The sequence below is a fragment of the Crocodylus porosus genome, unplaced genomic scaffold (genome assembly GCF_001723895.1).
Source record: "Crocodylus porosus isolate Cpor-Errol unplaced genomic scaffold, CroPor_comp1, whole genome shotgun sequence".
Taxonomy (NCBI): Eukaryota; Metazoa; Chordata; order Crocodylia; family Crocodylidae; genus Crocodylus; species Crocodylus porosus.
The window spans coordinates 1,513,389-1,534,674 of NW_017728916.1; the positions used below are offsets into that span (position 1 = coordinate 1,513,389).

The 21,286-nt window shown below is 45.1% G+C and overlaps 1 protein-coding gene across 1 annotated transcript in view; it reads right to left on the reverse strand.

Annotated features, from left to right (window-relative positions):
- OPHN1 (oligophrenin 1) overlaps positions 1–21,286 on the reverse strand; it is a 103,841-nt gene that overhangs the window by 39,599 nt on the left and 42,956 nt on the right. Inside the window, exons 3-4 of the mRNA XM_019536216.1 lie at positions 19,436–19,497; positions 15,128–15,199 (exon numbers count right to left, since the gene is read on the reverse strand). Coding sequence (XP_019391761.1) covers positions 15,128–15,199; positions 19,436–19,497 — 134 coding nt within the window. The remainder of the gene's footprint in view (positions 1–15,127; positions 15,200–19,435; positions 19,498–21,286) is intronic.

Consider the following 21,286-nt stretch of genomic DNA (forward strand, 5'->3'; position numbering starts at 1 on the left):
ATTTTTGGAAAGTATTTGTATTCCAAAACGTGGCAGATATAAAGAATAGACAACTCTTGAAAAGGAGAATGTGGGGGATTGATCTCCCTGTGTGTTCTTTGGCCATGATGCAATCAGAGATCGCAAGCTTTGTCTTTGACTGCACACATTCAATCCCACTGTCCGTGTGCTGCCCAATCTGAACACTGCCTGGAGACACGTCACCCAAAAACTAATGACATTCACGTTGTCACAGACATTGTGGAGCCCTCAGAGTCCTTTTGGGAGTTCCACATAAATTGCCTGTTCCTTTTTATTGACCTATCTTGCATCTGAAGCGTGTTCATGCATTACACGTGCACACACAAATGACAGAGCAGAGCATGAAGAAACATTGACTACACAGGAACCTATGCAACAAGAGGACTAATGATTTATTTCTATTGGCACTGACACATAAAAAAGGTCCCGAATGAAGCCAGAAAAGAAATACTGAAAGATGAACCCAGAAATCCCAGCAAGAAGATGAGTTGAGAAGCTACGAGTTTTGCCTATACCATAAAATGACCCTGGAACTATTAAAGACTCTGGTTTTGATTGTGAAACAGGCAAATATTCACTCCAAATGGGAAACAAACTAGGCTGTGTCTTGTGACTGTTGGTGGATCTCATTAATAAAACCGCAGCCAGAAAGTGGTCTCAATTACAGCTCCGGACACCAAACTACAGGCCGACAGGTTGCGGAATGCCAAAAAGGAAAAAAAAAAAAAGAAAGCCTTCTCTCAAGCTGTTAGGTTTATTTGATGATTCAGGTATTTAAAAACCCAAGCAAGCAGAAAGCAAGTCTGGAAAGTCTACAACTAACAAGGACTTAGTGAGGCCTTTCTACACATCTACATGACACCCTAACATTCTGGCCGTCTTTCTCCGGTAATCCCTGTCAAAATGCCTGCCCTGATATTTGTTTTAATGGAAGAATATTTAATGCTGGTCCAACCTTGACAAAAAGGGAGCGTTTACGCAAAACCCAAGATGCCTGGCCAATACACTGCTATGTTCTCTTAGCTTCCACTTCACATCTTTGAGCCAGAATAGGGGTAGGATCCTTTAGACTTCCACTACTGAGCAGCAAGACCCCAGGACTGGATTTTCCACATAATAATATGCTATCTTCAGAAGTATTGGGAGGCTGTTTCGATATCCCAATTTTGCTGTAGGATCACGGGACAGTGAAGGTGGTACGTGGAATGGGGTGGCAGAGGAGAGCTGGGAAGAAAGCCCTAGTGTTAACAAAAATATCTTGAAGCATCTGTAAGAGTACGAAGGCTGAGGGAATAGGTGCCATAATGACCAAGAAGTAGAAAGACATTTATGCAGGAGTCGGCCGAGTTCCAGTGAAATGACTGTATTAATGCTGCTTTGGGATTTCACTTTGTTATTAATGATGTAAGGCTACCCAGACCCCTGAAAAAGTATCTATATTAAACCTGAATAAACAAATGCACACATGGGAGTGGACCACTGCCAAACCCTCGCAGACATTTCAGAGAGGCTATCACCTTGCCTCCGATTTGTGAACTCTTTCACATGCAAACACAGACCGAGTACCGGCACAGACCTTTCTTGATTTGCTCCTAAAACTAACTGCATCTGCAACAGACTGCAGGTGCAAAGGTGCTGGGCCAAAACTGGAGACTACTTTTGAAACATCTAGTCTTTTCTCCCCTTTTGGCGATCTCTCTTTCTTTCTGTAAAGTCTCATTTTCTGTTCTGCTTTTATAGGCTGTTTGTCTGTATATGAAGATGTCCCTACATGGTTGTATCTTGTGGGGCTCCTTAAGGTGTGGGCTTCAGACTAACCTACTGCTTTCCCCTCTGAGAGGCAGACAGGGAAGGGTTAAGGCGTGTGGAGCATAGCCAGCTGGTCTCAATAGCTTCTTAGGCTCAGCTGCTGAGTATAAGAAGAGAAGGACTGAGGGAATAGATTAGTTTTGAGGAAGAAATGAAGGATGTTATCCTGCTTGAGTCCCAAAATGGGGACAGCATTTATTTTCAATACTCCTGGGACATGAATGGGGGACATATAATAACAAAAACCGAAAGACTGCCTTGGGATGCATTGGGGGCAGCTGATTCAACAGTCTGATTTTGCTGTAAGATCACAAAGAAGCGGTGGAAATATTGGTGGCAGAAGGAAGCTGGGAAAGGAGAAAGGCCTGGTTTAACAACAATATCTTGAATGACCAACAGAAGTAAGAAAGCTAACGAAACATATGGAGACTATTGCTTTATACAGGTTAATGAGACTTTTTTTCTGCTGGGCACATACACAAAAGGATTTGTTTGGACTCAGACAGTTCACAAACCTGGGGAGAAAGAACCCAGTTCACCGCAGCCTGTTACCAATCTCGGTATCCATTACAGTGCAAATACGCATGACCCCCCCACCCCACTAACCACTACCGCAGCTACTCCCCCTTGCACTGTGACAGACAAGGATTATTCCAGCCTGTGTCAGACAGAGGAGCCTGTCATCTGCATTACATCTAGGGTCAGTGGGAAATCTGGTCACTTCAAGAATCTCAGACGAAGGAAAGTCCAGTTACCTTTCTTAGGAAATTACTCTAGATCCACACACAGTCCTATTCCTCCCATTCTCTACCACCACCATGGTCGGAAGACAGTAACTGCAGGAACATGAGGCCAGGCACGTGGAGATCCTAATGGCAGACAGAGATGAGCTCTTCTACTTGCAACTCAACTACTAAGACAGACAGGCCCCGAGACACACAGATCTGCTGAAACCAAAGGGTCTTTGCCCAGGAACAACTGACTCATGATACTACCCTTACCAAATGAAGATGATCACTAACAGAGTCAGCAAATTCATGCCTAAGAATAAAGAAAAAACCTCAGTCATCAAATCTGAATGGGAAGAAGAAAAGGAATTTGGATAGCAAAATCTAAATTGAAAGCACTTCTGCTGAAGAGCTGGCACAAGGAGAGACTGGCAAAACAAAACAATCCCCTAGCAACCAAACCTGGGGCTGAACCAGTCCAACCTGCATGGTCTAACAAAACAGAAATGTTAATCTCTCTTATTTTACTAGGGTCACATTTCCGAATCATTGCTCACAGCATGAGGCACTGGGCCAATGAAGCCAGACGCCTAAACTTACTGTATTTATCTTTTAAAGAATGGGCCACAAAAACACACCAAGTCTTTGCATTATTTTCCATAAAAAGGTTTAAAAATAGAGACACGTGAACAGCACAGCTTGCATTTTTCCCTTCAACACATTCTCTCAGGCGCTCTAAGGTGTCTATACACATGCTCCGGGGGGGGGGAGCTCTTCACTTAAAGCGGCTCTAAGGGCACCTATACACGTGACGGACTGCTGGCTCCAATGCAGGTTAATTAGAATGCAACAGAGCAGACTCAATTAATCAAGTCTGCTGGAGCATGCTAATTAGCACTCTCCAACAGCCTCTGCATCTTGTGTTTTCAGTAGGTGTGTGCGAAATGGGCTGTATTTGATTTGAATTTGGCATTGGGGACAGTGATTGGATCTGTTGATTCAGATCACTGTCTCCAACTGGATTCAGCTGAATCTGAAGATTCAATGCTGATTCAGAGAATCAGCGATTTGGCCATAGACACAGCTTTATATGTTTTTTCTACATACCACAAGGTACCAGTGTGGCTTGTGAACACTGTGATGCTGGGGCGCATGGAGCATCCCACAGGACCGTGGCGGGGGTAAGGATGGGGGAGTGCCCGCGTACTTGGCAGTAAACCCAGAAGTGGACTAGAAGTACTTCCAATCCACTCCCAGGTCTACCAGGGAGGACACTGGGGGGTCCCCCTACACGCCCCCCCCCCCAGCTTGGCAATCAACCATGGGGGGGGACCCCAGGTGCCCCCTCCAGACCTAGGAAGCACCAGTCGCCAAGCTGGGGTGTGCAGGATGCCCCCCCATTATGCTCCCCGGTGGACCCAGAAGTGGACCAGAAGTAATTCTGGTCCACTTCCAGGTCTGCTGCTGAGCACACTGGGGAGCACCCTGCACTCTGCAGGACACTTCATCCACCCCAGCATCACAGGATTCATAAGCCACCTGCTATTTTGAGGTATATAGAAGAAACATTTATAGCTGCGTCTGTCTGAATCACTGAATCTTTCCGAATCTCCCCAAATCAATTTGCAGTGTTCCTATTCAAGTTGGAAACATTAAACGGTCTCCGGATTCGATCTGGATTCGGAGGTTCAGCCACTGAATCAGGCCAAATCTCCACCAAATCGAATTAAGGCTTGAAGCTTTGCCACAGCCCTAGTATTCAGCGTCCCTCCATTTCAAAATGATGGCATGGGCGCTTTAACTAAAGGTAGTCGAACAAGCTTAATTAAAGTGCCCCCACTGCCATTTTGAAGCATGGGATGCTGAATACACGTGACACTGCAAGCACTTTAGTTACAGCGGCTTTGAGAACCGGAGAAGAAGTCTGTCACGTGTATAGGTGCCGTATGGAAAATGGTTTGCTACATGTACAACACAAGTAAGAGGATAGTTGCAAACTTTAGAATAGTTTGATAAGTAACTATATCAGGAAAAGAAAACCAGTGCTGAGATAGCAGAAATGGCATGAGATGGAACAAACCATGTCTGTCATACATCTAGGCTAGAGAAGTCCTGCTCTATTTCTAAGAAGGAAGAAAAATAAATTGCTGAAAAAAATCAATACAAGCTGTAGATTCCAGTCTGTGGTCTGTGCTTAAGACTCAGCATCTGGAAGAGCCAGGCCTGTCTGTGGTGGCAAGTGTCATATGTTAGACATGACAAACAACATCCACCCCAGCATTTGGAATGAGACTGCCACTTTACTTGGTATTCTCCACCCCTGTGGAATTGTCAGAGAGGACGTCAGCAATATCCATGCCCAAAATAAAATGTATTGTGTCAGATATCTGGTATCCATGTTTCATGCATGAAATAAGCACACACAAAAAATCCAGGAAACATGAAAAATAAAAGAGCATAATTGCAATCATGTGACAGATAAAATTCTGATGCTGCCTGCATATTTCATCAGTGGAAGGTTGGAAAAACATGCACTGATACGGAACATGCAGATGTGACAGCCAAAATAGGTGCAGATTTGCACATCAGAAGACACCCTAGAATAGTATGTCCTCTTCTTCCATGACCCAGACTCAGCATCCCTCCATGAACTTGTTTTTGGATTATATTATGTGACCGAATAAAGTGATGATATAGCACAGGGGAGGCTAACCTGCATCAAGAGTGCTGCACATGGCATGGGCACTCTCTGTGTAGCAAGTGACAGATCAGGGAGGGGACGTCAGCAGTATCAGGCAGGAATAGCAGCAGATGGGGCAGGAAGCAGAAAGCAGAGCAGTGGAACAGGCAGGGAGCACAGAGTAGGGAGCAGAAAGCAGATTAGGCAGGAGAAAGGAATCATAGTGGCACTCAGGGAGGGTGCAGGGCAAATTTATGGTGTGCTTGCCAAAAAGGTTGCCTCCGCTGCTGTAACATATGCTTAAAATACCACTGATACCCATTGCTATGTGTGATCAAAAATGAGATAAGGAATCTTGCTGGATTCCTGGTGTTAGCTTAGAGCTGAGCTGTTCTTTCAAGGAAAATACCATCCGCCTATATGTGTTGGAAAATTATTTCCGTAATAAAAAGCCTGCAGAGGTAAAAGGAGATTCATCAAGAACTGGGATGTCAGTCAATTCTATGAGAAACTTCTTTTCTCTCAAGATTTTGCCACCATCTAGTTTACAGGATATTCTGCACCAGAACATGTACAAGGAAGTGAAAGGCAGAGACATTTCCAGTGAGTTGAGGAGATGAAGAACAGCTGCAGATACAGCAACATGCATAATAAGCTGAGGTCTCTCCTACAAAGGGATTGCTGCCATGTGGAAATAAGAACAGCACAAAATTGATTATTTGGCAAGACTGAAAGAGATGCCAAGCAACTTGCATTCCAGCTAATTAGCATAGAACTGAAAACCAGGAGGATGCACTAAAAACTCCGCCTGAATCTGGAGCCAAGGTTTCTAGGAGCTTGCTTGCTCACTCTGCTCAGCAGCCAAAAAAAAAAAATGACCAAAGGACAATCTGCAAGCACAAGCACAAATTAGTCACTCATGAATATTCAGTGAAGGACAGCATTACCTTCCCATTAATATATCTGCCAGCGTTCAAATCCAAGAAGCACCCAACTTCCATGCACTTGCTTACCAACAGAGTACTTATTGCAGTTGCATGCAAGGCAGAGTACCACAGTCAGCAAATGTTTATACAGGCTAACAAAAGAGACTGCTCTTCGAAAGCCTAGCTCTCTAAGCTGCAGCAGATGCCAGTTTAATCAGAAACTAACACAAGTCCTAGAAATAGCACAAGCGTCCTGTGTTTGCTGTCTATCTAAAGGCAGCTTGGGATAACTGTACAACTGAAGGTTTGCAATTCCCTTGGCATTTCCTCATGTATCATTTGCTGCTGATAAGCTCTGGCACAATGGCCTACGTCTTCTGGAGAGTGGCTCAATTCCAAGCTTAAACTGAAGGATGAAGCAATCAAAGAGAAATGAAACTCAACTTACAAAACTTTCCCTTAACCATTTCAGAGCTAATTTCTCTGAAATTCCCATCCAGCGGGGGAATTGAGTTGTGAGGCATCCAGGATCTACAACTCTTTCAACTCACTTTAAAGCTCAAACCGAACTTGTCTTCAAGGATCCTCTTCCCCCTCCTAATGTGCTCGTAAGAGACCCCTGGCAGGTTGCTAGCACTGCCTGCTGTGGACTGAAGGCTAGGGCTAAGTACAAACATTCAAAAAGCCTGAGCCTGAATTGATTCAATCTTTGCAGGTTAGTCTAACCTGCATAGATTGATCTGATTTGCAAGTGAATAGACATTCACTTCTGATTCCGCAAATGCAGGCACGTACCTGCACTGGCTCAGGCTAGAAGCCGGAGGGTGCTAGAGCAGCCCTCCCTTCCCTTCAGGCTGGAGGGAAGCTAAACTGAGGTGAGGTGTGGCCAGGCCCTGGCAGGCTGAGTATTGCTGGGGAGGGGTTTAAACCCCTACCCTAGTCTGAAGGGACCCCCAGAGCACCCAGGGGGTGATCCCTGCTGCACTTTCCCAGCTGCTAGGGCCAGGGTTTTGCTCGGGGCAGCTCATGAACAAAGGGCAGATCCCGGAGAGGGAGGGAAGTGAAACAGCTCCAAACCCAGGTGGGGATATGCACAGAGGGATTGTGGCAGCAGCAGCTCCATCCTGGACGTAAGCCCTGATGCGCAGAGGGACTCAGGCTGTTGGGGGGCAGGGAAGGGCCTCTAGTGTCTCGGCGCTAGCCCAGGGCAGAGCCTCACCAAGCCGAGCATGCAGTTGAGGGAGCAGTTCCCACCCAGCAGTCCTTTCTACCTGCTGGAAAGAGGCACGTGGGCCGGCCTCAGCTCCTGCAGCAGTGCACACGGCAGGGACTCACCCCCTCAGCCCCAAGCGCTGTTATCTGTCCCCTGGGCCTCCGGGCACCAAGCTGGACGTGCATTGTTGACTCTTCTCCTATCCAGCGGTAGTGGCGCAGCAAGTCCCCATGTACCACGTGCCAGGTGCAGGTCTCCCTATGGCTGGTCAGCCACCACTGCCATCAGGGGAGGGGGGCCCACCCTGGCTATACTGGTAGGCACCACCTACATGGTGGAACTGTGGTTGGTAGCTAGGTGGGCACGCAGCACCAGTGGCAGAGAAACGGTAGGGTTAGCGTCCCATGCCTGGTACACTGGGTCCTGCTATCCCTATGGCATCCCCCCTGTCTGCCCACTCGTCGGCCAACTGCAGTTCGAAAGCATAGGTAGCACCTACCAGTATAGCCAGGGCAGGACCCCTGATGTGATGGTGATGGGGAAGCTCTAGGGGTAGTGCCGCACGTCTAGGACACAGGGCTATGCTGTGCCTATAGCTTCCCTGCCGCTGCTGCCACCGCTGTATACCTGCCCAGCAGCGAACTGCAGTTCAGCAGCATGGGCAGTGCCTACCAGTATGGTCAGGGTGGGTCCTCCTGATGGCAGTGGTGGCAGGGAAGCCGTAGGAGTAGAGCACCATGCCTGGCACATGGGGCTGTGCTGCACTGCCACCACTGGGTAGGGGAAGAGTCAGGAGTGTGCACCTAGCTTGGTGCCCGGGGGATGCAGGTAATAGCACTAATGTTTGAGAGGGCGAGCCTGCACCATGCGCGCTGCTGCAGGAGTCAGGGCTGGTCCAGATGTTGCTCTCCAGCAGGTAGAAAAGGCCACCAGGTAGGAGTTGCTCCTCAGTGAGGCTCTGCCCCGGGCTAGTGCTGACACACTCGAGCCCCTTCCCCACCCCACCCCACTCCCAGCCTGGGTCTCTCTGCTTTGAGGGGCTCATGTCCAGGATGGAGTCACCACTACCACAATGCCTCTGTGCGTGTCCACACCTGGGCTTGTGACCATTTTGCTCCCCTCCCTCCAATCTGGCCTTTGCTCTTGGGCTGCCCCAAGCAAAACCCTGGCTCCAGCTGCTGGGAAGGTGAAGTGGGATTGTCCCCTGATTGGGAGGGGGGGCTCTGGGGATCCCAAGGCATGTTGAGCCATGAGCAGGACGGAAAAGCTGGGCAGCCCTAGCTAGGGTCCATGCGGGTGAGACGGGGGCAGTTAAGCCTCCCTCCAGCCCCTGTTTGCTTGAGGTTGCTCCTGGGGCTGGCCATGCCCCTCGCTGTTCCAGTGGTGGAGGGGGTGGGGAGGAATGCCTAGCAGGGCTGTTCCAACCTGGTCAGGCAGACACTGGCTTGGGTCCCCTTGGGGGGGGGGGGAAATAAATCCCCTTCCTGCCCCCTTTACCTCAGGGGGCCATGCCAGGCCAGCATCTAGCCATGCCCCTGCTCTCTGGAGCAGACAGCACAGCCCAGCCCAGGGCTGCAAAGCATGCTGGGAAGCTGGGGGACTCTGATTTAACTTAAACCAGGAAGGGGTTTGGGGCAGAAGTTCCACAAACCAATTTGACCTCAGTCAGTTAAGTCTGATACTACATTCAGCCAGGTTTATCTTAAACCAGTTTTGGCCATTTTGAGAGACCGGTTTATGTACACTGAACTTTTGTTCTGTTACAGGTTTAAACCCGTTTCTGATCTCTTAAACTGCACACATCTTATGTTTATGTGTAATTTCTATCCCTAGCCTAGCAGACTATGTGGGATAAAGACTGGATGTTCAAAAACCCCCACTCCAAGGGCACGATGCTGACTCACACCACTTTTCACCAACAAATGTAAGGTAAAATATTCACTTGGTTCCCACTCTCTACTTCCTAACATCTCCTGCCTGCTAATGTCTTGCATTTCAACTTGGGCATGACAGATTCCCATTCTCATTGCAAGGCCATGATATAACTTGAAACAGAGCTAGGGAAATAATGCACAACAAAAATGCCTCTGAATAGTTGCCTGGAGTTTTCGATTAACCTGCTGAGACTGCAGTTATCCAGCAGCAGGGTTCCTTTTGGTGAACATGCAAGTAGTGAAGCATACCAGGAAGTTTGTTTGCAGTGGCTGAATTTAATGCCTGCACTACAACTGCATGAATATTTATCTGGTCAGGGATGAAATACAGTGTCATGTGACTTTGCACTACTCACAGCTGGGCAATGCAGCTCAAGAGGTGAATATTGACTACTGAATACAAAAGCTGAATTGTCTGGATTGGGATCAATGGGCAAGAAGGAAAAATAAAAAGTAGGTTGAATAAATTCAGACAATAAATCAGTTCAGGAAGTCACAGCTTGCTGGGAGAAAACCCACAAGCAGGAGACTATAGACACAAGAAGAGGTATATGTTAACAAGTTATCTTCCATCTCATTTTACAGCAGTCTTAACAAAAAGCTGAAGGAGGAGGAATGAAAGGGAATAATAAGAAAATGCTAATACAGGAAAAAATGTTCTATGGCTCTGTTTTCAACTGTTACTAGTGATGCATCAGCAGCTAAGACAAAAGTTTTGCTAAAATAAATGCGAGTGTAGCTGAAAGATGCTGAATGAGCATTTGTATAAAATACTCTATATTCATCTGATCTTTTCTCCCTGCTTAGTTCCCCAAAAGTTGCCTTAGAATGCTTTTTTTCTGATTAGTCTAGAGTTGAGTTCTTTCTCCTTACTTCCTCCTTTTAAAAATATTTACCTTGGAGTTACATGTTGTGAACTGGGACCAAGAGGCTTGATTACTTATGGTCTAAATGCTGTACCCTCGAACACTGACAAGGCAATGTTTCAGGATAACAAACTATAAGCCAGTCTTAACTATGCTTAATATGGATCAAAGGAAAAATTGACAGCTGTAAGTATGGTGCATGGTAGTAGAGGTACAGTTCAAGTTTGGCCTTTCTATGGACTTCATATCACACATATTTTTAAAGCTCTGTTTCCTACAGAAATCTACAGTCCATGAAGTACTGTTGGAGTACACAGAATCTCCTGTGCATCGACTATTCCTTCATCTTCAGTTACACCTATATAGAATCCCATGCAGCAATAAATATTCCTCTGTCTTGCCACACTGATCCTCAGTAGGTTTGGGAAATGACCAAACAAAAGTAAAAGGAAGCTCCCAGAGTTGTCTCCTACAAAGGAGGACCTGAACCAAACTTTTCCCAACGATCTCTCATAGTCTGAATGGCTACAGAAAAGCTATGAAAGGTATCCTAAACCACACGTAGAGCTTGGCCACTGCTTACAAATAGAAATGTCAAAGCACTTAGCTAGACAGTCATGAAAGCAGGAGATGGGGAACAGACGCATTCTTTTAATGTGAAAAAGCTTTCATGTGTGTCAGTAGGGCAGCATTATTCTGTAGAAACATGCTGAAGTGATTTCTACTGCTCTCCAAAGACCAACATCTTTTCTTAGGCTGATAAAAAAAATGATTTCTGCTACAATGCATCTTTGTTCCTCCAAACCCCAGAGTTGTAGATTGTATAGATCAGAAGTAACTATATTATGCAAGTGACATCTTTCCAGTTAACCTTGGTTCCTGGCTGTCCTAATCAAATGTAGATTTTTCCTTTTTTATATTCCCATGTGGCAGTTACCATGTCTCCTTCCTCAAAACACCCGTAACTTCCACTCCTTCCTTCTCCTTTTTGAGAGCTTCCCCTTTCCAGCAGCATGAGAGAGAGAACTTGTTGCATGTTTCCATTTATTTTCAAATGCCAGGGTTATTTTTACTGGATATACTGTGGGCTTAATGGTTACTGGAACAGGTAAGCAGCACAGGGCTGATCCAAAGCCCACTGAAAACTATGGAAGCAGTCACTTCTACTTCACTGGGCTTTGGATCAAGCCAGTGATCTGGCCCATATATTTACGATGTAAATTAAAAACAAACCCACCAGCCTGTTTCTCTCCTAAGTGGAGTTGGTTCAAGAACACTGCACCAGATATACCCTTTCTGGATCTCACTGGAGCTCTCATCTCATTTGATCATTCACTAACTACCAGTTTTAGAGTACAGCTTTCCCTCGCTTTATGCTGTCTATGCATTCCTGGAAAACAGCACATAACTTGAATTCATATAAAGAACTCACTTTACAATGTAACAAATAGGGATACGTTCCAAGACCTTGACTGTACTGACCTCCAGACCCATTTCTATCACTTTTACAAGACAATTTTTGTACTCACCAACAGCAGGCAGTACACACAAGCACAGGGTGGTGGTGAATGTTTAGTGGGTGGTGGACGACTAGGGAAAGGGGTAGGAGATAAGATAGCGAGATACTTAGAAGACATAATGGGGATGGCAACTACAGAAACACATGTCACAGACAATGAGCGAGGAGCACAGATCCACACAGGCGACTATATTTTGGTGTGCGCCACTGCCACAATGCACTGCACAAAGCAGCTGAGTGCAGGTTTCCACCACACCGATCACATAAGTGAATTTACCTCACATATAAGAAATTTTTGGTATAAAAAGGGTCATCGCGTAAGAGTGAACTCGCACATACAGAACCCGCATAAAAGTGAGGGAAACCCGTACATGGTATGTTTAGGGACTGAGAGACCAGTGAGCTTTGATCTCACCCTGGGATCCTTTGCTGCCTTGGAGATAAATACAGTGCAGATGTTCCTTATATTGCTACTTTCCTACTATTCATATACACAAACAGCTACCTACCACCAGAGCCAGAATAACCTTTTAGTGGGCCCTAGGCAAACCAACTTCTGGGCCCCGGGTCGGCTGAGGCTCCCCTCGCCTCCCCACCCCAGCTCTGCCACCTGCAGGGAGCGGGGCTCAGACCTGGCGGCCGCCGCAGCAGTGAGACCAGCAGAGGGGAGGGGAGGGGAAGGGAAGGGAGGCGGATGGGGCCATTTGCACTGCCACCATGGAGGGAAGGACTGGGGCCCCCAGCAGCTCAGGCCCCAGGGCAGGGGAAAGAAAGGGAAGGGAGGCAGACAGGGCCATTCACATCACTGCCATGGAGGGAAGGACGCTCCCCACCCCAGCTCAGGGCCCTAGGCATGTGCCTAGTTTGCCTGTGTGTTAATCCAGCCCTGCCTACCATTCATGAAAACGGCCATAATCCAAGGCATTGATTTGGCAGAAAAGGAAACCTGACAAAAGAGGTTTGTGTGGTCTCCTAATGGCACCCCACATGGGTGCCTGTGTTGGAATGCCCCATTTCAGACAGACTCCATCCATCTCCCAGGAAAACGGGTTAGTCTGACTAGGACATCTGAGTCCGCACTATCTGGCCATTTACCAACCACAGACATGACAAAAGCCCAATTGAAATGCCCTTCTTATCTGGCACCAGTGTCCTTGAAAGAGAACGGAAAATGTCTTACAGAAGGCGACTCTGACAAGACATGGAAAACAGGAATCGGAGAGTACAAATTATCTCTGTCATGCCTCTGCTCAGCACAACTAAAGGCTCAATTCTGACCTCACTCTCACTGCTGTAAACCAGGAGGCACTATGCTGAAGTCAATGGAGGTAAATGAGGCTGAGGCAGGAATCAGGGGAGCACGTCTCTTATATTTTATAGCCTGCCTATTGGTGAGACCTCAGATGAAAGGCTCTTGTAACTGCACCTCCTCTGCCCCTCACTTTCTAATGCTAAGGATGCAGCAGTGCTGGGACAATTATTTAAGTAAGAGAGTGGATACACAGCTCTGCGAGTTTGTGAATGCTCATCACTGTTTGTAGGGTCTTGGATGGGGATGTGGTTTTTGGCTTTGGTAGGCCATCTCTGCAAGCCTGAAGACAGGATGTGGAAGCTGGGGCAACAGTGGAAGTTGGGAGGTGGATGGGGGGCAGTTATTTATTAATTGAGGTGTCCATATCTCCATGCTTTGCACATGTACCACGGTAATGAAGAAAGCTCAAACAGCCTTTAAAACATTCACATAAATTGTACTTTCTCTTCAACATTTCATAATAGCATGCAGAACAAGATGCTGCTTCCTAATCTATGCTGGAGTGTGTTGAAGGGCAAAGAACAAAATACCCTCCTTAGTCCAGTTTATTAGGCCACAACCCTTTGCTCATTCAAGCATCCCTAACAACTCACTATTTAACATTTCCTAACAGAGGGAACAGAAGTCTATACAGAACTCAGAGACACTCCTCTCTCTGGGCACCCCTTTGTCTTTTCTCCATTTCTGCATACTAGCTTCTTAAATTCTTCAATGCAATATAACAGATGGACAATGTCCATCTGAAGCCTGTCAGCAGAGGTTGATCCCTTTGGGACTGGTTCTTTGGACTCCCTGAAGCTGGTGGCTTATTATGCTATCCAAAGAAACAGGGGATGAGTGAGAATAAAAGGAAGCCTACATGATAGATCCTGATGGAAGGAACCTTAAAGATTAGCACAGGAAGGAAACTTTAGGCAAAACTGGTGCCTTTTTATTAAAGTATTTATTTGGCAGTAGTGCCAAGTTGCCCCAGTAGTATTTCAGGAGCCCACTGTGCTAGATGCTGTACAGACTCGTAAGGAAACGATGGTCCATGCCCCAAGCAGCTTACAATCGATAAAATTGCTGATGTCATTGCTAATGAAGGCCATTCTACAAAAAACAGGATGAAACTGGTCTCTGAGCAGCCATGTGGATTGCATTTGGTTATCAGGTGCTTGAGAAAGATGGCTGGTTATAGATACGGCTATTTTATTATGTTTGGAGTACACAGCTACACACATTGTGCCAAGACATTGCAACATGGCATGAACTTCAACCTATTTACATTGTGGTGGTTCTTCAAATACATGCTTTAAAAGCACAACTGCTTGGAGATGGGACCTCGTTCTCATTTTCTCCAATTCAGTATTTATTAAATGTCGGCGACTCCAGATGGGCTGAGCTGAATCCAAACTCTAAGCATTCTCCAAAACATCTCCATTTCAGAGCTGGTTCAGAGCCAGCCCCATTTCAAACCACTGCTGAGTAATATGGAACCTTGCTTCTTGATAGTAGACAAGAGAGAAATAATATTTTCTACTCATGTGCAAACCTTACTTTTTATGGTGTTCTGCTTTAAAAACTCAGTGCATCTGAAAGACCCATTAGCAGCCTTATTTAAATGTTTCAGAAAGTGAGCCCAATGCTCATAATTAAGTCCTGATTGCTGGCCTCTACACATTTTTTCCCTCCCCTCAGATATATTTTGGGCATGGCAAAATCATTTAATTTATAAGAAATTCAGTTTGGAATAACAAAGTCCAAGTTGTATAACTTTACACTCCCCTCCATCCTTGCTGGCACATGCACTAATGCAAAAAGGGGATTTTTGATCTCTGATGGAAGAAAGGATATAGGTTTCTGAGGAAGGGCACAGTGCTGGGATTATGCCAGGGCTGAGTGCCAGGAGTTCAGGAAGGGGCCTTGATGTTGTTCATGAGTGAAAGTTGTGGGGGGAGGGGAAATCTTGCTTTGGCAGCTAAATGCCTGCACAGGGGAGGGGAGAAGTTCTTCATGCCCCCAGTAGATTGGGACAGCAAGCAGAAAATCTCAGCCCAACCTACTCAGGGCCTCTGTCAATAATACTAGTACTAATAATAATACTACTAATAATAAATCAAGCCACACCATTACTTACTTTCGTGAATCCTATTTGCTCCTTACGGAAATTTTCCAGTGGCTTAATCAGCAAATCACTAGCATTTTGCACCTGCAAAACACAAAAGAAAAAGTTTAACTGTACGACATATATCTGTTAGCTAATTGGTAGCTGCAAAAACCAGCAGATCATGTCAGCATGAAAACCAGGAACAAACAATGCCAGCTCAGTCATCAACTTGCTGACTTTTCTTAATCCAAGTCACTTGCCCTCCCAATATCCAATTTCCTCATCCCTAAGGTGGGCGTAATATTAACCTATGTCACATGGGATTTTGAAGACATGCCATGCAACTCAAGTGGTCAGGGTTACTATTAGACTTTCGCAGGTCTACAATCTCTACAATACCATGGGAAGGCAACTTAATGCTCTGTTAAACTCTGCTACCATCTTCCACAGTAAGCTTCTAATCATTTTCTAGTCTGCTGTTTCCTATTGAAATACAGGAATCAAAAGGCCAAATTTTAGGGCATAAGAGAACAGAAGGAATATTCTCTTGGGCTTTTAGGATCTTTGTACCAGTGTCTTAGGCACCCTTGTTCTAAGCTGGGACACAGCATTCTTTATAAGAAACGGTTTGCCCTAGTATTTTTTCTGGACACTTTCAATCCAAACTGCAGAGCAAACCTAGTGACAAACATCCAAATGCCCATATGAAAACATAAGTCTTTGCCTTGAATGTGATCTGCACTGCTGTCCCAAGTCCTGTTATTCACACTCTGGGACTGGCATCCTTAAAAGAAGAATTCCATGTTGCTTGTAAGCCACCTCTCTTTGGTGACCCTATTGCTGGGCACTGCAGCAAGAGTCCACACAATGCAAGGCCTTCAAAGGAAATAGCAAGGTTCCCCTACCTGTTCCCCTGTGGCTGAAATTGGCTGTTATACCCAATTCCCATGAGATGGGCTGACAGAGAGATAGAAAGTGCTCTGTGGGAACCCAGAAACATCCACGAGAGGACAGGTCTGTTTTAGGACAGGTCTGGTTTATTTACTTCTGTCCTGCAGAAATAAAACACCAGGGAACCGACTGCATGCATCACGCACACTGGAGTACACAACCTTGTTTTAACTCTGATTGTTTCTAGTCTGCAATAACCAGTCAGGATGGGATTATCCTGCCCAGTTTAGCAGACAGGAACAGGATAAGAGATGTGCATCCCTTTGCAGCTGCTTCTCTCTGCCTCCTGTATTTGGTACCAAAAGAAGCCTTTGTCCTCGTTGCAATGTCACTCAAAGGCACTGCTCAAGCCCTGCTTGTTTGCTATAGTTTCTATTCTTCATTCAGTGCAAAACCATAGCAGGTGAATATGATTCCCAAGACAGAAGCCTGGCTTACTGCCAGCATTTCTTGGTGACTAGAACAAACCAAAGCTAATGAATGCATTCCTAGGAAATGACTGAATTTATTCTGAAATTGGCCATTTTTAAACCTAACCAACCCAGAGTAACTTGCATCCCATATCTCAGTCCAGCAAGGTCCTGATATGGGTAAGCCCCAAACCCTAGAGACAGTACCATCCTGGAGCTGAGTGCAGGAAAGGCATGAGGGAGAGTAGGAGGCTGGTATTGTATCTTTGGCATAGCACTTCCCATAAACTCAGGTTTAGGATTCAGGGTTTCTGAATGTCATAAATGTGGGGACCCTGGAAGACTTGTATGGGATGAGTTCAAAACCTGGGTCTCAAATAAATAACTGAGGACTGTTCTTACTGACTCACAATCAGTAACGGGAATAAAAGCAGGTCCCTTTGCAGTAAGGCAGTTTTCAGTGTTAATGCACACAATGGCTAAACAAGGATCCTGGGGCAAAAGGAAGACAATTAATAAAATTGCAAGTCCTAATTTATCTGATTAAAAATATTCAGTGAAGGGTGCTCTCCTCAGGCAGGCTGTCTGACTGTTCCCAGGGAAGCCTGTATTCTTTGTGCCACTGGTCCCAGCTCCAGCCTAACCAGTCCAGGTTTCCCATCCCTGTTTCTGTAAAAGCTGGGGGACAAAAGGAGAGAGCTTTATCAGTGCAGTGAGAACCAGCACAGAATTCAATAGAAGACTAGGGGTAAGATAGTGAGAAATATATAGTCGGTGGATGTGTTGTAAAAGAGGCTGATCCTATAAATAATGTGCCAAGGGTAGACAAAGATGAAGAAAACATCTCAGATGATATCACTAAGCACCTGCAAACTGTGAAGTTGCTGGTAATGCCCAGAATCCATCCACCCATCCAGCAGTTAAGTAGCCACTGGATCAGAGATGGAATAAAACAAAATCTCATTGCCTTCTGTCAGTTGATTTCAGTCAACTGCTGGTTTCTTCTCTTGTGTTACCCTCACCCCTGCCTGCTGTAGAACCACACAGAGCTGAGTCCTGGCATCCCCAGAGGTGTAGCTATCCCTGTCTTTCTAATTCAGCCAGACAGCCTTGTGGAAGCCTTTTCATCACCGTATTAGGGCAAGGGAAAAGCAGAGCCAAGTAGCAAATTCCTGGCACACTGTGAAAGGCCTCCACTGATTCTAACCTTCGTGTTTTTCCTGGATTAAGTGTGAAACGGGGAGCCAGAATTCAATAAATGATGGAGGAGCTCTGGAGACAAAAGGGCACAATGTAATGAGAGACAGAAGGGAGTGAATCACACTGCTGGAGCTGCACCCCAGGAGAGGCATGAACACAGGGGGAATGGCTGCTCATTCAATTTTTAAAAAGCCGTAAAAATGCGCATTACTTCATATTTTACAACATTTGATTTCACTGAGTTAAAAAAGCCTGAAATAATTTGTTCCAGGCAAAGCACAGCTGGGCTCATCAAACCACAACTGCTTCAGAATGACGGGGAAACCCGGCAGCCCATCAGGGCACCTGCCATGTGCTGTTTCTGCCTGCTTAGAGCAGAACACCTGATGGGATCTTCCCTGGTGACCAGCAACTTAAATGGGACAAGTCTCCTTCAACCCCGGCTCCTTTATGTTGTATAATGAGAATGACTCTCCTTGTTCATGAGCCCTTTGGAGCATTCAGAGGAAGATGTCAATACTAAGTATTGACTATCAATGGATAAGCCCTGAGGAAGGTTCTTCACATGTCCCTGGGAGCCCTCCAAAGCCTCCAATTTTTTGCTTTCCGACGTACAGAACAGTAATGCCAATAGAGACTTTTTTTTGTACAGGCCGGAAGGTGGATGTAAAATGATTCAGCCTAGCCTGTCCTGTCCAGATGGGAAACCTAGTGTATATGACTGGTTTCTGGTTTTCTTCTCTTGAATGATTGGGCAACTGGAAATTGTAACTACCTTGTACACTGCCAAAGCACAATTGGGCTGGCCGAGGCTGAGCCAGGGAACTTACGTTTTCTCCACTATTAGGCTTTTAACTGGGTAACAGTTTTGGGCTCCCAAACCTGCTAAGCAACTGTCCATAAACTAAGACAGAGTTAAATGACCGCAGAACTGAAAACACAGAACCCTTAATGCAGTAGGATGCTAGTGAGGAAATTTAATGCAAATGTGAGACGCATTTAGATTTGCTCTGCATTCTGCAAAATTTGGGGCACATTTCACACTTCTTGTGCTGACTACTAGTTTGTTTAAAATATTAAGTAACCTGGCACAAAACACAGTGAAGGCTTAGGCTCTCCAGTAGAGTTGCTATCAGAAAAGTGGTGCAACGTGGTGGAGAGAGAGATGCAGAGAACAATGGAATAGTGTCTATAGGCTGCTAGCAGGCAATTTTGGTGAATTAGGTGTTAACATGCTACTTGCCCTCTAGTGACCTTTGTATGTGAAACAATTAAAAATAGACGTCATCAAGGTGCCACTGATATGGAGACCCAAGCCTTTATAATCATGTAGGACCAAGAGCAGCTCTGAGACCCTTCATGTCTGCTGTGATTTCATGACAAATCCGTCACTTCCCTACCATGTATAATGTGATGAACCAGCTTTGGGTGTATGCCCAAACCAATGCTCTTTCTTAGGTGGATTCAGAACTCAGCTAGCTCTGATATTGCAAAGAGCCAAGATAGGTCACTTTTTGCAAACCATATGGAAACAGAAAGAAGTTCTATATCCTACTCCCACGTGAGTTTCTGTGTAGGAGTGCCAGCTACCCCCTGTGTAGCACAGTGATAACCATGTTCCTTTTTAACAGTTACTTTTATCTTTGGCAGTATACAGCTCATTGTCATTATACACTCCAAGCCTGGCCGAGTGATTTCTTCAAAAATATCAAGCTTTGCAATTAAATATCAAAATACCAAAGAAGCCACAGCAGTTGTTCAGGACAGGTCAGCTTACCATCATTGATCTCTCAAGTTCTACCTCCTGGAGCAATTCTGCAAATTCCTTAAAGGATTCAGCTAGAAAGAGATAAATAAAAGAGCTAATTAGCACAGACCTTGAACAAATTAGTGCTGAAATCATGTTGTACTCATGATTGCTATGCTAAGTATAAAACAGTAAGTGCCTGCATGTGTAAATGGTGACGCTTTACTGTGCAGTAGATTAGTCTACTGCACAATAAAGCATCTTGTGTAGACAGCCCCTATGATCTGTTCTCTACCTGGCCAGAACAGTATCAGAGTGGTTTGGTCTCCATAGAGGCTTGTTTGTTAAGAGAAAAAGAATTTAAGTGCCTCCCTCTCTATCTCTGGGCTAATCCTTAAGAGGGATGAGACAAATGCATAGGAAAAGCCTTATGGACAGCACTAATTAATTATCTTCTTGGCTACTGCAGAGAAGTCTGATCATTTCAGCCTTCATCTTATGGGGTAACAGCACACTGTCTAGTCCCTCTGCAAAGTCAGCTAGGTAACATAGCAGAAATTACCATAATAATAATAATAATAATAATAATAATAATAATAATAATAATGGAACTAAGGAGTCAAAGGGGAAATCAAGCTGAAATGTTTCATACCCCACATGGATGAACATAAGGAATAAGTTATCAAGCAAGGTTTGTGGAGTACATGCAAAGTGGGGAAAGGGTTAAAGAAAGAGAGACAGAAAGGAAAGTTTAAATGTACTTTTACTGGCAAGGGAAGGGGCTGGTAGAGGGAGAAAGGAGGCAAACTACTCCACCAGTCCCAAAGCTACCCAGTAGGAACACTATACAATTGGAGGTCCATGACATTTGAACGTGGAGGATACCAATGCAGGAAGATGAAGGCATTGGAACTAGAGAACTGTTCCTGACATCTTCAGAAAGGATAGGCCTGATGACTAGGGAGCACAGCAACAAGGGGACTCTAGCAACCCAGGTCAGGGGGGAGAGATTATGCCTGTGAAGAAACACTGTTTAAATGCTATGACAGCCTGATGGCTGGATCTCAGCTTGGTTCCTTTGCCTGAACTACTGGAGAGTATCAGATCTACAATGCAAGGATCTGCAAAAAGTCCTATACCTAGATACAGCCTTAGTGCTGATATAAAATCTATTATGCACTTTACCTGTAGAGATACTGGAACAAAAGGTTAAATGGACTAAACAATCTGGTATGGACTGGTTCTTTTAAGTGGTTTTCATTCATTAATGTCACAGATTTTGTGTGGACTTTCTAAAATGTATAAGGCCACCTGCTGGGAAGGAGTGAAAACATCCTGAAAAGACAGGATCTGAATTCAAAATGATTTTGACAAGCAGAGAAATGGTCTGAAATCAATAAGATAAAATTCACTATAGCCAAGTACAAAGTTCTGCATCTAGGAAAAAAATAAACAAATGCATAAATACAGTATTGGGAAGAGCTGGCTAGGCAGGAATGTTTCAGAAAATGATCTGAAGAGTATACTGGATCACAACCAAATACAGGTAAACAATCTGATACTGTTGCAATAACAGCTAATTTAAATCCAGGAAATATTAACAGACACATCATTTGTAGAACACAGGATTTAATTACCCTCCTTTACATGATGTCAGTGAGGCCTCACCTGAAGCACTGTGTCCAATTTCAAGCACCACTTTGTCTATATATTTATTTAAAAGTCAAGAGAGTTTGAGTGAGAGCAATAAAAACTACTGGGAAACTTAGAGATGTGACTTACTAGGAAAAGCTGAAAGAACTGGATTTGATTAACTTAGGATACAGAAGTTTAAAAAGCTAAAGCAGACAAAGATCAACTTTGATCTTTCATCAGTCCCAT